At 42.4% G+C, this 16,316-nt stretch overlaps 1 protein-coding gene across 4 annotated transcripts; it reads right to left on the minus strand.

Annotated features, from left to right (window-relative positions):
• Window positions 1-6,503: 6,503 nt before the first annotated feature.
• Window positions 6,504-16,310, minus strand: LOC127659898 (DNA replication licensing factor mcm7-A-like). 4 transcript variants are annotated; one of them, XM_052149879.1, is made up of 16 exons: window positions 14,946-15,284; window positions 14,491-14,541; window positions 14,331-14,410; window positions 14,085-14,249; window positions 13,774-13,898; window positions 13,510-13,690; window positions 13,289-13,426; window positions 13,058-13,207; window positions 10,604-10,718; window positions 10,373-10,504; window positions 10,127-10,210; window positions 9,837-10,048; window positions 9,491-9,756; window positions 9,206-9,374; window positions 7,949-8,058; window positions 6,504-7,064 (listed from the first exon to the last, which is right to left on the minus strand). In XM_052149879.1, the coding sequence occupies exons 5-16, from the start codon at window positions 13,851-13,853 to the stop codon at window positions 6,857-6,859; spliced, it is 1,845 nt and encodes a 614-aa protein (XP_052005839.1). In that variant the 5' UTR covers window positions 13,854-13,898; window positions 14,085-14,249; window positions 14,331-14,410; window positions 14,491-14,541; window positions 14,946-15,284; the 3' UTR covers window positions 6,504-6,856. The 4 variants fall into 4 exon arrangements, with proteins under 4 accessions (XP_052005839.1, XP_052005836.1, XP_052005838.1 ...); XM_052149876.1 differs by lacking the exons at window positions 14,491-14,541; window positions 14,946-15,284 and adding an exon at window positions 16,264-16,310; XM_052149878.1 differs by lacking the exons at window positions 14,491-14,541; window positions 14,946-15,284 and adding an exon at window positions 15,313-15,766.
• Window positions 16,311-16,316: the final 6 nt, after the last annotated feature.

Genomic DNA, 16,316 nt, shown 5'->3' on the forward strand with positions numbered 1-16,316 from the left:
GTTCCTCTCGGTTCCTCTCATCACGGAGCGCTGCAGGTGACTTTATACCCACCGGTCTTCTGTCAATCACTGCAGTGCCGTGCAGCTATTGGTCAGATCAGCTCAATGACACGCCCACCGCCACGTGCTGCACGCGGAAATAAAGGTGACACTGCAATGGGAGCGTGCGGCAGTTTCCCGCGCAAGAGTTTCTGATTCAATAACAGACCAATAATTGAGAATCTCCGACACATTTATATTAAAAACTATTTTAAAATGTATTTAATGAATATAGTCGCGTCTGAGAGCTTGTCGCCACATTATTATCGGTTTAGTTAAAAACAGATGTGAAATTTTAAAAGCTGCTAATAAAAAAGGAGTTTTTGCAGACGTGACACATTCCAGAACCTGCAAATCCCTTTTATCACCTTTCATTTCATCCTGAGGAATAAAGACCGCAAAAGTAAAGAAACAAGTTAAGACAAGAAATAAATGAAGTTTAAAAGAGGCTGAATGTTTTACAGGCCCTGCAAACAGATGAATACAGACATGAATACAGTCTGAAAGAACAAATAAACTCTTCAATATAGAAGAATACACACGGACAAAAGCCCAAAACACACACACACGAGTTATAGATGAATTTGATCACTTATTCACTCGTTTAAAATGTCAGAATAAATAGCAAATGAAGAACAAATTAAAACACTTCTGAAAATACAGCTGCACTTTATTATCCTGTGTGTACACATACATTATATGTTGTGGATTCACTATACGTAATGCAACATTTAATTTAAACCAACTGATCTCAGTTCAGGAGACTCTGTGCTGTCAGTAAAGGGTTAAACTTCGTGACCAAACAACATGGCGCCGATCGCAGCAGAGTTTGTGTTTGGGTGAAACAGCAATAAAGTTTTTACATTAAAACCTGTTTGAGTCAAAAGATTCATCCAATGTGCCATTTCTTGTGTGATTAACTGTTTTATTGATTCATATATTAACAAATAAAAGCAAAACGTATACAAACAGAATCAATCATTACGGGATTGGCGGCAGGATGTTACGGATTCACTCCGTGCAGACCTGACAGATACAAGACCTTCAAAACAAACTCAAATCGGAACTCAAAACAAACAAAGACGAAATTAAAACAGATGAAACGCGAGCTGGAGGAATTCAAAGAGGACATTCCTCAAAAACAACAAACGAAATGAAGGAGCAAAACGCTAAAGCTGCACGCCAATGTAGCTTCATCGAGGAAATTGTGCTGGAACTTTGTACAAGAACACAAAAGAATACGGGAAAAGCTTGATGACTTAGAATCGCGGTCCAGAAGACATAATATGCACATTTACGGACTACCGACGGACACGGAGAAAGGAGCTGCCGCACAATTAGCAGATGAATTCCTCCGGAGGGAACTCAACGGACACGGACCTGCAAATTCAGCATGCTCATACTCGATCAAAAGAAACGGTCTTGAGAAGGGTCTGGGAAAAGAGAATCATGATGGTGAGAAGAGATCTTCTTCGACCATGATTACACGACTGCCGTGGTACATGTCCTGTGCTAAAGCCAAAGATGCAGGCATTCGCTTCCAGACTCCATTAACGAAGATGCGGGTCCACTGAGAGTCTCCCCCCTCGGCCTGCGGAACGACTCAAGAATAAACGTAGCATGGCAGAAGGTGGGCAGAGAGAAACACACGGACACAAGTAAAAGGGCATTTAAACGGCTGCTAGGCTTTCGATATGTTAGTCTGACGACATCATAAAAGGCATTGCACACAAAAGAAGATAACAATTTGGATACATAAAGATACGGAGCAGGAAATAATTGGAGAAATTACAGGTTGTAATATTCAGAAACGTTGTAACTAGTGTCAACAGGGACTCTTATGCATCTCAGACGAGGCTGAAGAGGAAGACCTCATAAATCTAGTATGAGGACTATAACCGGGAACAGGTCGTCTCATAACTAGGAGGCCCTCTTTACAAATCCCCCCTCACTAGAGACAGTGACCCCAGAATGTGGGTGCACACCGCCGCCCGGAGGTCAGTTGATGATATTACAACCAAAGTACAGAAACCTGTTCTAGGATGCATAACAGTTCATAGTTTAACCAGAGGATTGTACAAAATGAATCAGGAAATTTAAATGCACAGGGAAGAAATTGGGTTAATGTCCTTAAATTAGGAACCAGTCAAAAGGGCTAGTAGTATTTTTTCACTTTTTTTGTTCAAGAAATGCACTTATATATATATATATATATATATATAATCCAAATGTCCTTAATTTTTCATGTGCCTTCTTTGATATTATAGTTCATGCTCAAATAGCCGCCAAAGAGTAGCAGCAACTGTAATCTAAATTAACGTTATTCGACATTAAAGAAATAAAATTATCAGGGAGTCATACACTACTGCTTTTGGAAAAGGTCATGAGGTATCAGAGTATTAATAATAAAATATAATCTGTGTAAAGTAAAAGCTAATGCGTCACACCTCCCGCCATCACCCCTGGAAAATCCTCCTCCTTTCTTATCGCAGCTGCTAATGGTGCCAGGACAAGACAGAACAATAATGGGGGAAGAGGGCAACCCTGCCGGTGCCCCTATCCAGAGTAAAATAATCTGAAATTAATATATTTGTTTGATTTTGTTTGAAACCATCCAATAAAAGTATTCCCTAACCTGTATATTTCCAATAATAATCCCATTCTACCATATCAAACACCTCATCAAGTGAGATGCAGCGGCCGGAGTCTGATCATTCGCCACTGATCACATGATATTGATGAAACTGATGTTATCAGAAGAGCCCCGAATAAACCCCACCTGATCTATATGTGTAAGAGATGGCATAACTTGATCGGTTAGCCAGAAGTTTTGACAATATTTTAACATCTAGCTGGATCAGTGAAATTGGACGGTAATTCTTACACTCGCTTGGATCTTTGTCCTGTTTAAGAATCAGTCTGATCCGGGCTTGTGTCATGATTGACAGTTTTCCATTCTTTAATGATTCTGTATAAACTTCTAACAAAAGTGGAGCCAGTTCTGTAGCATAAGAGATAAAAAACTCATCAGCAAAGCCATCTGGCTCCAGAGCCTCGCCTGTAGGTAAGGTCTTAATTACCTCGCCTTACCTCGAGTGAGAGCAACCACGACAACTTCGTCATCAGATTGCTGAAGTCCGGCACTTCTGCACAAATTTTGTGAGACAGAATTACACAACAGAAAATAATCTATAAAATAAACTCCAGCCAATAAGCAGAAAAAAAAGTGAGCCAGCTGTTTCATAAATTCAGCAGATTACTTAATCCTTCCAACGTCCAGCCAACAGGAGGCGTAAGCACAAAGAACATGCAGATTCATCCACAAACTGTCCAGAAGGAGTGCTATCCCACAAAACAAACTTCAGCCGCTAGGCAGAAACAGCACAAAAAGAAACAAAGGTATCCAGCTTCCTTACAGACAAGTGTATGTTCAGTGAGACGAGTTCACTTGGGGGCCACATGAGAAACACCAAATGGTTTACTCACCCCATTATCTATAATATTTTGCGGCCATCTTTAGTATCAATTCTCACAGAGCAAAAGGGATCTTCCATTGATGTAAGAGATTCTTCCATTCCTTGAATTGATCACGTTTCTCTCTTGTCGAATTCGCAAAGTCTGGGAGCAAGACAATGCTGTGGTTCTTCCAAGAAAACCTTCCTTTATTCCTCACATAACACAAGATCTTTATCGAATGATCTCAGAAATATGGCCAGAATTGATCGGGGACTGTTTCCTTCCATGGATCTCCAAGCCGGAACTCTGTGAGCTCGCTCGATTTCCAGCTTATGGCCTGTCGAGCAGACTCGGGAAGAGCTCCTGTAGGAATTTAACCATATCTCGGCCTTCTTTGTTCTCAGGAATTCCAACAATTCGGACGTTTCGCTGACTACGATTCTCCATATCTATTTTGGTCGCTAGCGGATAAGCAGTTAATTCCCTCTCCGATGACTCCAGGTAATCAATCTATCTCTTGACGTCCCCAATTCTTGTAACCAACTCCGAGAATGTAGTTTCAATCACCATAATCGAGATAAGTATTACAGCAACATCCTCCAAGTCGAGACATATCCAGCTGCAGACCCGCAGCACCACCAGTTTCAGAACCCCACTTTCAGAACCCCAGCGCCAGAACCTGAAGTGAGGGGCGGAGTTATTGACAATGAGACAAGCATGGCGGAGAGCATGGTGAGTTGTGTAACGTTTTTGACATCATGTTGTGAAAAATTATCGCATATATTAAGTTCAGAGTTTATCTGCTAAATATTTAATTTGTGCATAACTTTTATCATCTTAATGAAGCTTGAATATGTTGTCATACTTTACTGTATTAAAAAAAAAATTCTACGGCTGGTTCGATACATTTTTGCGTGTTGTAAATCGGTGACGTTTTGAAGACATCTTGTGAAGGTGTTAAAGTGTTTGTTCCACGTTCCTCTGTTATATGCATTGTTTGTGAGTTTGTGGGGTTTTTTTACGTTGAGATTATTGTGTGGTGCTTTCATCTCTTGTAGAGACATTTCGAATGAATGAAGACCACAAGGAAAAGGCCCGCAACAATCTCCTGGAACAGTCTAGAAGCTTCCAGAGAGCCCTTTCTATTTCATTTTGTGTTCAGGGATGACATGGAGTTATTTAGCAAGAATGTAAGGACAAAATGGGCCTGAGAGTGAATTCCTCATTTGATACATTTTAAGTTTAATTTATACAGGATTGTCATGATAAAATGGGCCTAGGGGTGAATTGGTCATTTGTTGTATATATTTTTATTGTTTCTTTTAAAATTATGCTGAATTTTCTCTCTTTTTAGTTTTTTGACATGTTTTATTTTACATAAAGAAAAATGCATGCTGCACATGTTCTTGTGAAATAAAGTATATTTTATATAAAATGCCCATTAAGTTTCAAGCATTTTTTTTCACCATCATGATCAGGAAGTAACTCTCATAATACAATGAAACGGATAACTATATACAATTATATTACACAAGATCAATGTTTTAAAATGCTTATTGTACAGTACCTTAAAGAATCATTATAACATACGTATAAAGTATGATGTTTCGTTTGTAATAAAAAGCTAAGTACTCTCCAAAACGTTAGGTGGCGCTACTCGGTTTCGAACGTAAGCTCCGCCCCTCACTTCAGGTTCTGGCTCTGGGGTTCTGAAACTGGTGGTGCTGCGGGTCTGCAGCTGGATACTATTGTCCAAGTCAGCAACTTTCATCAGCATCAACGACATGTTGAACAGTTGCCGTTGAATTTCTCCCACCACAGTGTGCAAACTGAGTCCCTGTCAGGAGTATCAGCTTGAGCATTTAAGTGTCTTTTAATATCTCCAGAGCCTGAGGATTTTTAATTATTTTCCATGTTGACTTCATAGACCAGTTATGTAGCAGTGTATCGAATCTCACCGGATTATAACATGAAAATAATAAATCTAGCAAAGTGCACAGAGCTCACCGTTTACATGTCCGGCCCTGCATGGCGTCACGAGACTCCCAATATGCCATTTTTCAAATTTGAGTGAGTCAGAGGTTTATATGGAGTTAGGATGAAAATAAGATGCATTTCAAACTGTTCTGAGACCAGTGCAGACAGACAGCACACTGAAGGTTAAGTCATGCACTAAATAGGGAGCAAGGGAGCATCCTATATCTCTCTATAACTGTTCTGAGACCAGTGCAGACAGACAGCACACTGGAGATTAAGTCATGCACTAAATAGGGAGCAAGGGAGCATCCTATATCTCTCTATAACTGTTCTGAGACCAGTGCAGCCAGACAGCACACTGAAGGCTAAGTCATGCACTAAATAGGGAGCAAGGGAGCATCCTATATCTCTCTATAACTGTTCTGAGACCAGTTCAGACAGACAGCACACTGGAGATTAAGTCATGCACTAAATAGGGAGCAAGGGAGCATCCTATAGCTCTCCTATAACTGTTCTGAGACCAGTGCAGACAGACAGCACACTGGAGGTTAAGTCATGCTCTAAATAGGGAGCAAGGGAGCATCCTATAGCTCTCCTATAACTGTTCTGAGACCAGTGCAGACAGACAGCACACTGGAGATTAAGTCATGCTCTAAATAGGGAGCAAGGGTGCATCCTATAGCTCTCTATAACTGTTCTGAGACCAGTGCAGACAGACAGCACACTGGAGATTAAGTCATGCTCTAAATAGGGAGCAAGGGTGCATCCTATAGCTCTCCTATAACTGTTCTGAGACCAGTGCAGACAGACAGCACACTGGAGATTAAGTCATGCTCTAAATAGGGAGCAAGGGTGCATCCTATAGCTCTCCTATAACTGTTCTGAGACCAGTGCAGACAGACAGCACACTGGAGGTTAAGTCATGCACTAAATAGGGAGCATCATATGTCACAACTGTCCACATATGAAGACATCAATTATTATGAAAATTATTTGGTCAAAAAAAAAAAAATATATAATTTTTTGGCATGTTTATTAGGTGCAACTAGTTACAAATCAGAAAGGGAAATGGAAAACACACAACAGTCACTCGAGTCTTCGGAAGATAAATAAACTCCCACAGACAGATTAAAGCACAATTCAAACTTTTAACCTTCCCATTTCTCGGTTGAGCTGAAACACTTCAATATTACATTTAATCGATTTCACTGCAAAATCTCCTCAACACACACACACACACACGATCTATTTAGTTTATTTCACAGATTAAAAACAAAACATGAGCACAAACAGCAATGAGAAGAACATTAGAGAAGCTTAACGGTCAGAAAAAGGAGTTTATTTTGAAGTCACATGTTTAGTGACATCACAATCCGATCAGTATTTACACAAACGTGATGCGCGAGCGCGCCTGGTTGATCTGCCACACGTTCAGCTCCTCGTATTCGTCCAGAGCCGACTGGAACTGCACAGGAGTGAAACCACGAGACACGCAGCGCTGCTCCGCCTCCGACATACGGACGGACTTCAGCGACCCGTCGCCCGCCAGCTCACGCAACAGAGAGAAGATCACATCGGCTGGACGCTGAGCCCTACACGAGAAGCACAAATATAAAGATGACTTCAGTTCAATCTAAATTACCAAAATGAAACTAATTTACATAAGAAATTAAACAATGCATATAAACAGAGAAACATACAATCAGGACTTCACACAGAAGAAATGTGGTCACTAAAACGGTCGGTGAAATCACATTGTAAAACATCGTCAATAGAACGCACGGCTGTGTTTAATAGTGAAATTAAGAGCATTTCCACATGCACAATGCAACGAGAACTTACAGCATTGGGACTAAACCGCTGTGTGGCCACAAGAAAGCCACTTGTTAGTGAGATTAATTTGACAAAAACGACTTTGGTTTACTAGGGAGCATAAATATTGTTCTGTGGAGCGATGGGAAAGGGTCATGTGGTCTGATAAGTCCAGATTTACCCTATAAAGCGATGGGCGTGTCCGAGTAAGAAGGGAAGTGCATGAAGCGACGCACCTGTTATAATGCCCACAAACCTCTGGAGCCGGGGTTATGATCTGGAGTTGATTTAATTGGTCAGGTCGAGGAATCATTAACCCCACTGAAAGTCTTTGGGATGTGCTTGACGGACAGGTTCGAGTCTCCCGTCATCAATACAAGATAAATGCAACTCTGGATGGAAATAAATGTGATGTTGCACGAGGTTGTGATGCGTTCATTGCACATCAAAAACAAACACTGAATGAAGAAAGTGTTCGTTTGGGAAAATCCTGAATAAATGATTCATTTTACACTTATTGAATCGTGGCACGAGGAACTTCAGCGTAACTAAAGAAGTGAATTTTTGTCATGTGGGATTTATTCAAGTAAGAGTTAAATGTCCCCATCATGAACCCTTCTCTTAACACTGTTCTCAAAGTGTTTGTGTGAATAAGTGTGTGTACCTGGTGTTGCTGGTTTTGTCGGTCTGCAGCGAGTCTTTGCTCATCTCCATCAGTCTCATCGCTTCATTCACATCCTCCTTCTCCACAACAGACACCATCCGCAGACGAGCCTACACACACACACACACACACACACACACACACACACACGTAAAGTCTAAGGCAATAGATTTAATAAAAATCACCTAAATCTGACATTCATACTAACATATTAAAATCAGTAGATTTCAGGGATGGGACGATATGGTTCACATCGGTTCAATAAAAGATTACACTCAATTAAAGTATGACAGAAAATTGTGATTATTTAAAAAAAAAATAAAAAATGTCTGAGCAGCGCACGCACACACACACACACACACACACACCCCTTTTTAGCATTTTACAAAAAAAACATTGTTTAGTATGTTTAAGAAGCCATTTCCCTCATGGGGACGCTGGTTGGTGCCCACAATATAGTATAAATATGTACACACACACACACACACACACACACACTTCAACAATCTTCATCTTCAGCTGACCTCGTGAACAAACTGTTGCGTTGTGCCGGCACTGTCAGACCGAGACAAGTGCAATGCCTTCTGGGAAAGGTGGCAACTGCTCAAGTCTCGGCCTCTCAACACCAGCTAGCTAAACCGTGCGTGCGGTGTCGCGTACGATCAGTTTTGCATGGGTTTGCACAGCGGCAGGATCAGAGGCTGACTGCCCACCCCGCAAAGCTGATCGTCACCACGACAACAGACTTGTGCTCGGCATCGTGGATCTTCAGCGCTTCAGGCACCTGAGAAACACAATGTGTTTAACCAGAGAACGGCCGTGTGTGTCGTGAAGTGCCGTTTCTACAGTAGATATTTATGCAGCTACCTGCACAAACAGCACTTTTAACACAATCAGCCACATCAGGTCAAGGGTTAACAGCAAAATACTGCGTGTGTGAGCAGAACTGATCCGGTGTGTGAGTCAAGTGCACACACTGCAGTAGGACACACACACTACCTGCACTGTAAGCACTTTACCACACACGAGACAGAGTGCGCATGTGCGACAAAAATGGTCTCCGACCACGTGAATGAAAAATTACAACGACACACCCAATTTTAGCACGTCTTTACGATGTAAAATGCATTTGAAGTGTTTTGATGGATCATAAAATAATGTCACTGTTTTCTTTGAATCTGATCACAGTCAAACCCGTCTGTCACAGGCCAAGAGACACCATCACACATTCTCAGATAGATAACACACGTGTCTCACCAGTGCAGTGGAGAGGCGCAGGATTGATAGAAGTGTTCGTGCGGAGGTGAACGTGGTGTCTTTACTGACTCGTGCCTCTTTCCTCATCTCCACATATGCAGCAGTGATGTAATCCGACAGAGACTCGGGAATCACCGGCTGCTTCCGTTTGCACTCGCTGATGTAACGCCTACAGACAGACAGGATTGGATGTAAAATGGGATCATTTCAAAATCAGAACAAAAACGGCACACGTGTGATGAAATATATTTTAGAACGGAGAAGACATCTGCTGCATGAACACACCTCATGAGTTTCATGTCTATGGGGTTGAAGTGTGTTGGCGGTTGTTTGCAGTGCTGGTGCACGTATGTGATGTGTTGCGCGAGTCGCAGGTCGTTGTCCGTGTCGGGTTTGTCCTGAATCAGCCACAGCAAGTCGAATCGTGACAGCAGCGCCGCGGGCAGCTGGATGTTCTGCTCGATGGTTTTGCGAGGGTTGTAGCGTCCGTATGCCGGGTTCGCCGCTGCCAGAATCGAACAGCGCGCATTTAAAGATGTCATGATGCCCGCCTGAGACAAACAAACACCACAAACGTGTCAAACTCCCGTAAAAAAGTCATAACCACTGAATCCAGAGTGTGCTGTGTTACCTTGGCGATAGAAATAGTCTGTTGCTCCATGACCTCGTGAATCGCCGTACGATCGGCATCGGCCATCTTATCAAACTCATCGATGCAGCATACGCCCAGATCAGCCAACACTAACGCCCCGCCCTCCAGGGTCATCTCCCCGGTAACAGGGTCACGCATCACTGCAGCAGTCAATCCAACACCAGACGAGCCGCGACCAGTCGTGTACTGACCTGACACACACAGAGAGTTTAGAGCGAGACACGTGAGAGTGAGCGAGTCGTATATGATGTCATACGGGGGTCACTCACTGCGCGGGGCGAGGCGGTCGATGTATGACAGCAGCTGAGACTTGGCAACACCTGGATCACCCATCAGACAGATGTTGATGTTTCCTACAAACACAAAACACACACACACACAACCTTTTCACAGGAGCGCCATCTTTATTTGTAACAGGAAGACTGTGAGGGACAGCTTTATACAGTGCAGGCCATCGAAGAGACTCATGTCAGAAATCTAACATGACACTCGTGTGATAACAGTCTCAATCTCACCTCTGATCTTCATCCCACGTGGCGCCTGCTGGACTCCGCCCACCAGCAGCAGCAGCAGCGCTTTCTTCACATCCTCATGACCGTAAATCTCTGGAGCGATCGAACCAGCCAACTTCTCATAGAAATCCTCCTCTGCGCGCACACAAGAGATGCAACATTATCAGGGCATGGGTTGGTTTCCCAGTGGCTCTACAGGAACCCATAAACACACACTGAAGCAGCGGCGTGTACCTGTGATCTGTCGGAGCTCTTCGTCAGTCAGTTCTGCAGTTCCCAGCTCATCATCTTCAGTTTTATTCATCAGAGTGATCGTGTGACACTCCAGATACGTCTCTGACAACAAACCCTGAAACACAATACACCATATAAACGAGATGTGCAGAACAGATTAACTTACTGGCTCAAAGAACACTGTACATAATTGTGTTTCAACATCACTAGCCAAAATCCCTCTCACACAAGTGAACTGGAGACTGTGAGTTTAGCAGGACAAGATTTCAGTCATCTCTTTGAATATCTGAAGGCAAACATGAGCGGTTACACCAGGAGGAAAACTGTCAATAATTTGTTCTTTAATAAGAGTTCAGTAAGTCTGGACTTCCATGAATAAAGATCAACATTGTTCTTGTATTGTCCACCTTCTGGAGTTTTGTGTTCCTCGCCAGTCGCCTTCAGCTCGCTCACTCTATTTATATTAAGGCACAATTTACCATCATGTTTTTTATTAAACCGCACTATGACTCAAATACATGACTTTATTACAGTATTTTCTGTAAAGCTATATAAAGTGTTCATAAGCAGATCGCTCCAGTGCTCGGGTCTTTCCACTGCCTTCACGTTACATTTAGAATTATTTCTAAAGTACAATTCCTCATTAATAAATCAGTCAATGGTTAGGAAATAAATACATCTCAGATATGCTTGAATATAAACCTAACAGACCTCTCAGATCAACAGACATACAGAGGGTTCACTCAACACAAGGTGAGACAGCGTTCAGTTATTATGGTAAATGGTCTGCACTTATATAGCGCTTTTTTTAACCTTAGAGGTTACCAAAGTGCTTTACACTGTTTCCCAATCACCCATTCACACACTCATACACCAATGATGGCAGAGCTGCATGTAAGGTGCTAGACAGCCATTGGGAGGAACTTGGGGTTCAGTGTCTTGCCCAAGGACGCTTCGCATGTGGAGTCATGTGGGCCGGGAATCAGCCCAGTCAGCTGCCAATCACCAACCCTGTGATTGCCAGCTGACCCGCTCTACCAACTGAGCCACAGCCGCCCCAGAGCAATTATGCCACCTGCAGCTGGCACCAGCTTCCAGAAGAGGTCAGATGTGCCCCAACAGTAGCCACAGACTGAGAACACTTATTTAACACTTGATTAACTATGCTGTATTCTTGATTACACAATCATTTTTATTTCTGTATTTTTATTCTTATTTCATGTTCTTGTAACATCTTGTATTTCCTTTTATTGTTTTTACGTAAAGCACTTTGAATTGCCATTGTGTATGAAATGTGCAATATAAATAATCTTGCCATCTGAGATGTCTGGCTTCCATCAAAGTATGCGTTTCAGACAGGAACAATATTTAGGGTTTATAAAGCATTAGGGATGAAACGGTTACCGGTTTCATGGTAAACATGGTAAAATGACCCGATGGTTAGTATTACAGAGTCACATTTAATTATCGTTAAAACTGGGCGCGATTATCGTGATTTGTAAAACTTGCGGTCCACACACACCCTCACCTGTCAATCAACCGCTGCGCTAAAACAAGAGTTCAAACTTTGCCGTTTACGAGCAGATTTAAAAAGGAAATAACATTCGCTCAGGAAATGATAAAAAGCGGATACAAACACAATTCACAGATTTTCTTTAGTGTGTTTGATATCAACACAGATGAAAAGCACGAACACCTGAAGCTGCTTTAATACAAATAATTACTAAATTAAAGCATTACTCTGACATGTTGCATTTGTGCTTAGATTACATTTCAAACGCATTATTATTAAGCAGTGACACGCTGACAGAGTGATTGATGTCGTCATGAAACAGACAATCTGAACACAAGGTCACAGGAGACGCATTTCAGTGACCAGATGTAAACAGCGATGTGTCTCACCTGACCACATGTGATCGGATCACCCGAGATGCATCTTAATACCAGGCGGAAACAGTCAAAGTAGAAAGACTCATGATTTGAAAATAATGTGTATTATTGTCAATAACCTCCACTATAAATAACTTGTGTTTTGATTTAATTTGATTCAATCATAATACACTGGGTGTGTCTTAATTAGCTCTGTAATTCAGTAGTTAATGCACTCGTCAGGGAGTCAGTATCCTGTTTTTGTAGATGATTTCACTTCCTCTGTTGTTTAAAATGTGTGTGGTGACAGCAAAATCCTTCATGGATGTCATCTGCCGCACACGCTCAATTACTGAGATCAAAATCACTACAATTCATCAAACTTCCCAACAATGTATTGAGCACATTTTGTACATCACAGACCTGCTCACACAAGAGTATACACAATAATCTTGAAGTGTGTTGAATGCTACTGCTGGTGTTTGCATGTGTAAACGATGAAGTAAAATAAACTCATATCAGAGCATTACAATAATGAACACATCTCAGTTCAGACACAGAAAGCGGAGTGGCTCCGAGTGTCACCTGCACAGCTTGTCTGAATCCAGAGCGCAGAAGAGGCAGGAATATTCCAGAAATGGCCACATGATCTCCAGGCTGAGTCACACGTGTGTTTTCTCCACGTGCATAAATCGTCATACAGCGAGGAATGTTCCCAACGGGTACCTGATCGCTCTAAAATCAAACGCAGACGTCACACAATTAACATTTGACTAACATGGTGCGATTTGAGCGTCACAAATATCTGACACTTACATGCTCCTGAATACGCAGCTCCTGGAACTTGATGAACTTTGACCCTCGTGTCTGCAGGTACAGTCGGCCTCCTGATTTGTTGGTGACACACTCCTGACTGGGGCACATGATCAGGGGCATGAAGCTCGGCGAGGCGATCTGATAAACAACAAACAGTGTTCATGTCATCAGAAGCACGTGTGAATGTGTTAAGACACTCTTCATATTAGTCACGTGTGTACCGGCTGGTAAGTCTCGGCGCCACACTGATCGCACGTGTACGTGGCGACGGCCATCATGGGTTTGACCTCCGTCGCTCTGGTGACGATGCCCCTGACGTTTACCAGCTGACCGATGCTGTCGGCTTTCACGTCACGCACCACCTTCGGCTTCAGCGTAGACGGCGGGCGGAAATACACCTCACTGCCAAATCACATGACTCAGAATTAGTGAACATCAATATACAAAGACAAGCAATCACACAATGATGTGTCTGTATCACTCACAATCTGCGCATGAGTTCAGACGGGTACTGGTTTCGGGAATCACGTGTATCTGCGGGGTCATGACCTCTGGCCTCCATCATCAGCCGGTGCTCGATATAAACATCCAGCGCATCCTTCGCCACCACCTACAAAACACACGCCTGACATTACTGCAGCTATACGACAAACACACATGGCCCTAAAACATCATGCGTTTGTTTTTCTACCATTCTATAGTTTTTATAGTGAACTTATGTGATCTGAAGCGCATGCAAAACTTATTGCGTTTTGACAGTTTTACACTAGCGATTTCAGGTTTTTTTGTCACACACCTCTCGTTCTCTGTATTCAGGCAGCAGCTCATGAACAGCATCAGCGAACAGCGTAGTGTAACGTTTGGTGTTTTCACACACACTCTCCACCAGCTCAGGGTCTTCCTCTGCCACATCATCTAGATCCACCACCAGTGCCACCTGTTCACGATGAGCCAGCGACACCTGCGCGCACACACACACACAAGCGTTAGCAAGAGTCTGATGCAGCGCTGCATGATCTGCAGGAACGGACATGAATCTCACCAGCTGAGCGCCGTATTTGAACACCTTCTTCCCAGAGTCATCCTCGCTGTAGAACTCCTGCAAGAAGCGCTTACACTTCTCTGAAACACAGTCATATACAATTAATCACTAACAACTAATGATATTATGAATAATCTAGAATCAATTATTTGCCATTTACAATTTGATAGATTAATCCGATCGCTCCTTGATGTTGACATTCAGGTGTGCACTAGAACAGATGTCAAAAACACAGACATAGACTCGTCCCTCATTTTCTTAAAAAAAATTGTTTAATTAAAAACCTGTTCCAGTGAGAAACTTACAATGGGGTCCATTTTTTGGAGGGTTTAAAGGCTTAAGCGTATAATGTTATAAAAGCACACATTAATTCTACTGTTAAAACGTGTGTATTATTTGAGTTGTAAAGTTGTTTAAAATCAAAGTTTTTACAGTCGGTTTGGGGTTTGCTGACATTACATCATGGCAACGGAGTTGCACAGATGCAGTTAGTAAGTAATGTAATGACAAAATTCTTGTCTATACTTTTGAAACAGTATTTTAATGTTTACAGATTATTGACCCCATTGAAATGTCTCAGTAAAACACAAGAAAAGGAGGGAAGAGTTAAAATACATTTTTGTGGTAATCATTGACACAAATGCTGTCGATTGATCGTAACTTGTACTGAACCCGGAATATTCCTTTAACTCGACATAAACACAACAGCGCGCGCAGGTCACGTGATTAGCCCCTCCCCCACACTGGGGTGATTGATGTGCGTCAACAAATAAACGAAAAGGGCAGCTCAAATTAAAACGCTGAAATAATGTTCGCGACATAGATAATACATGTAATCTAATACACATATGCGTTGCTGCTCTCATGTCATATAAACGAAAACATAATCATTAGTTATCAGTTGCTGATCAACAGTAGATCACAGTTGCATATTCAGACACGGCAAAACCAAAAACATGGAAGCAAGTGTCGGTTTACGAACCGGATCGGAACACTCGGGTCCACTGCGTCAATCGGGATGATCAATTCTGCTTCTCCTGTGAACAAAATTACTGCAGATTTGCCTGCGCGATATAACTGACGCGCGTGTAACGCCAGCTGCTGTTTTTGTAAACAAAGCAGCACGTGGCTTCAGAGCCCTGCTACGCGCTACTTCTGCGACTCATCCGCACGTTAAATAGTCCCGTTTATCGTAACCAAACGCGACTCCGAACTCGGTATGAGATCACATCAACGGAACCGTACTGATATGAGCGGCACACGGCTGTGGCGTCAGTACTGTTTATGCGACCAGTTTCACAAACACTCAACTACATCGACTTCTTACAGTAGAGATATAACCGTTAGCGCACAGGCCAGTAAAAGTAATTCGCCTTGGATTTATTAAACGAAAACTTTTTATAGAAAAGCGCGTGTACGAGATCAAGCAAGCACGTGCTCTGCGCGCGCCGCTCTTTGTTCGGAAGTTTCATCCGGGCTCTTGAGTGCACGCGCGCTGAACCCGACTGGCCACGTGCACGCGCGCTGAACTCGATGGGCCCCGCGTGCAGGAACAGTTACGCGCGACAAAACTATATACTTAACCACACGAGACAAATGCAACAAATACAACAAATAAAATGTCTCAAATATATCAAAGAACCTCTTATTTCAATTCTAGGAACTCTCATGGACAATTACTTTCTGTTTGAGGATAGATGTCGAATTAAACATCTTGTTACTTTCATGTAACCCATCTCTAACATACAACACATATCTAGCACATTTGTTGTCGCAGTTTGAATCTTTTCTTTAGCGCAAAAACTTCGAGCCGCGAACTTTCATAATGAGCTTTATTGCCCAGTATGCTTACACATACAAGGAATTTGTTTTCCAACAGAAACACTTAATAGCAAAACTAGTCTGAATCGTTTAAAAACATATTCCAACTCACCCTTCTCTGCCGTGTAATCCTTTGGTGCCATGTTTATTGCAGAAGTGTTGAAA

This window comes from Xyrauchen texanus, chromosome 19 (assembly GCF_025860055.1).
Source record: "Xyrauchen texanus isolate HMW12.3.18 chromosome 19, RBS_HiC_50CHRs, whole genome shotgun sequence".
Taxonomy (NCBI): domain Eukaryota; kingdom Metazoa; phylum Chordata; class Actinopteri; order Cypriniformes; family Catostomidae; genus Xyrauchen; species Xyrauchen texanus.

Excerpts from the sequence above, each read along its gene's own strand:
- LOC127659898 (XM_052149876.1), bottom strand. The coding sequence starts at position 16,294 with ATGGCACCAAAGGATTACACGGCAGAGAAGG. Across the intron at positions 14,411-16,263 it reads GGATTACACGGCAGAGAAGG|AGAAGTGTAAGCGCTTCTTG; the intron begins GTGAGTTGGAAT and ends ACTGTGTTTCAG. Across the intron at positions 14,250-14,330 it reads TCAAATACGGCGCTCAGCTG|GTGTCGCTGGCTCATCGTGA; the intron begins GTGAGATTCATG and ends GTGTGCGCGCAG.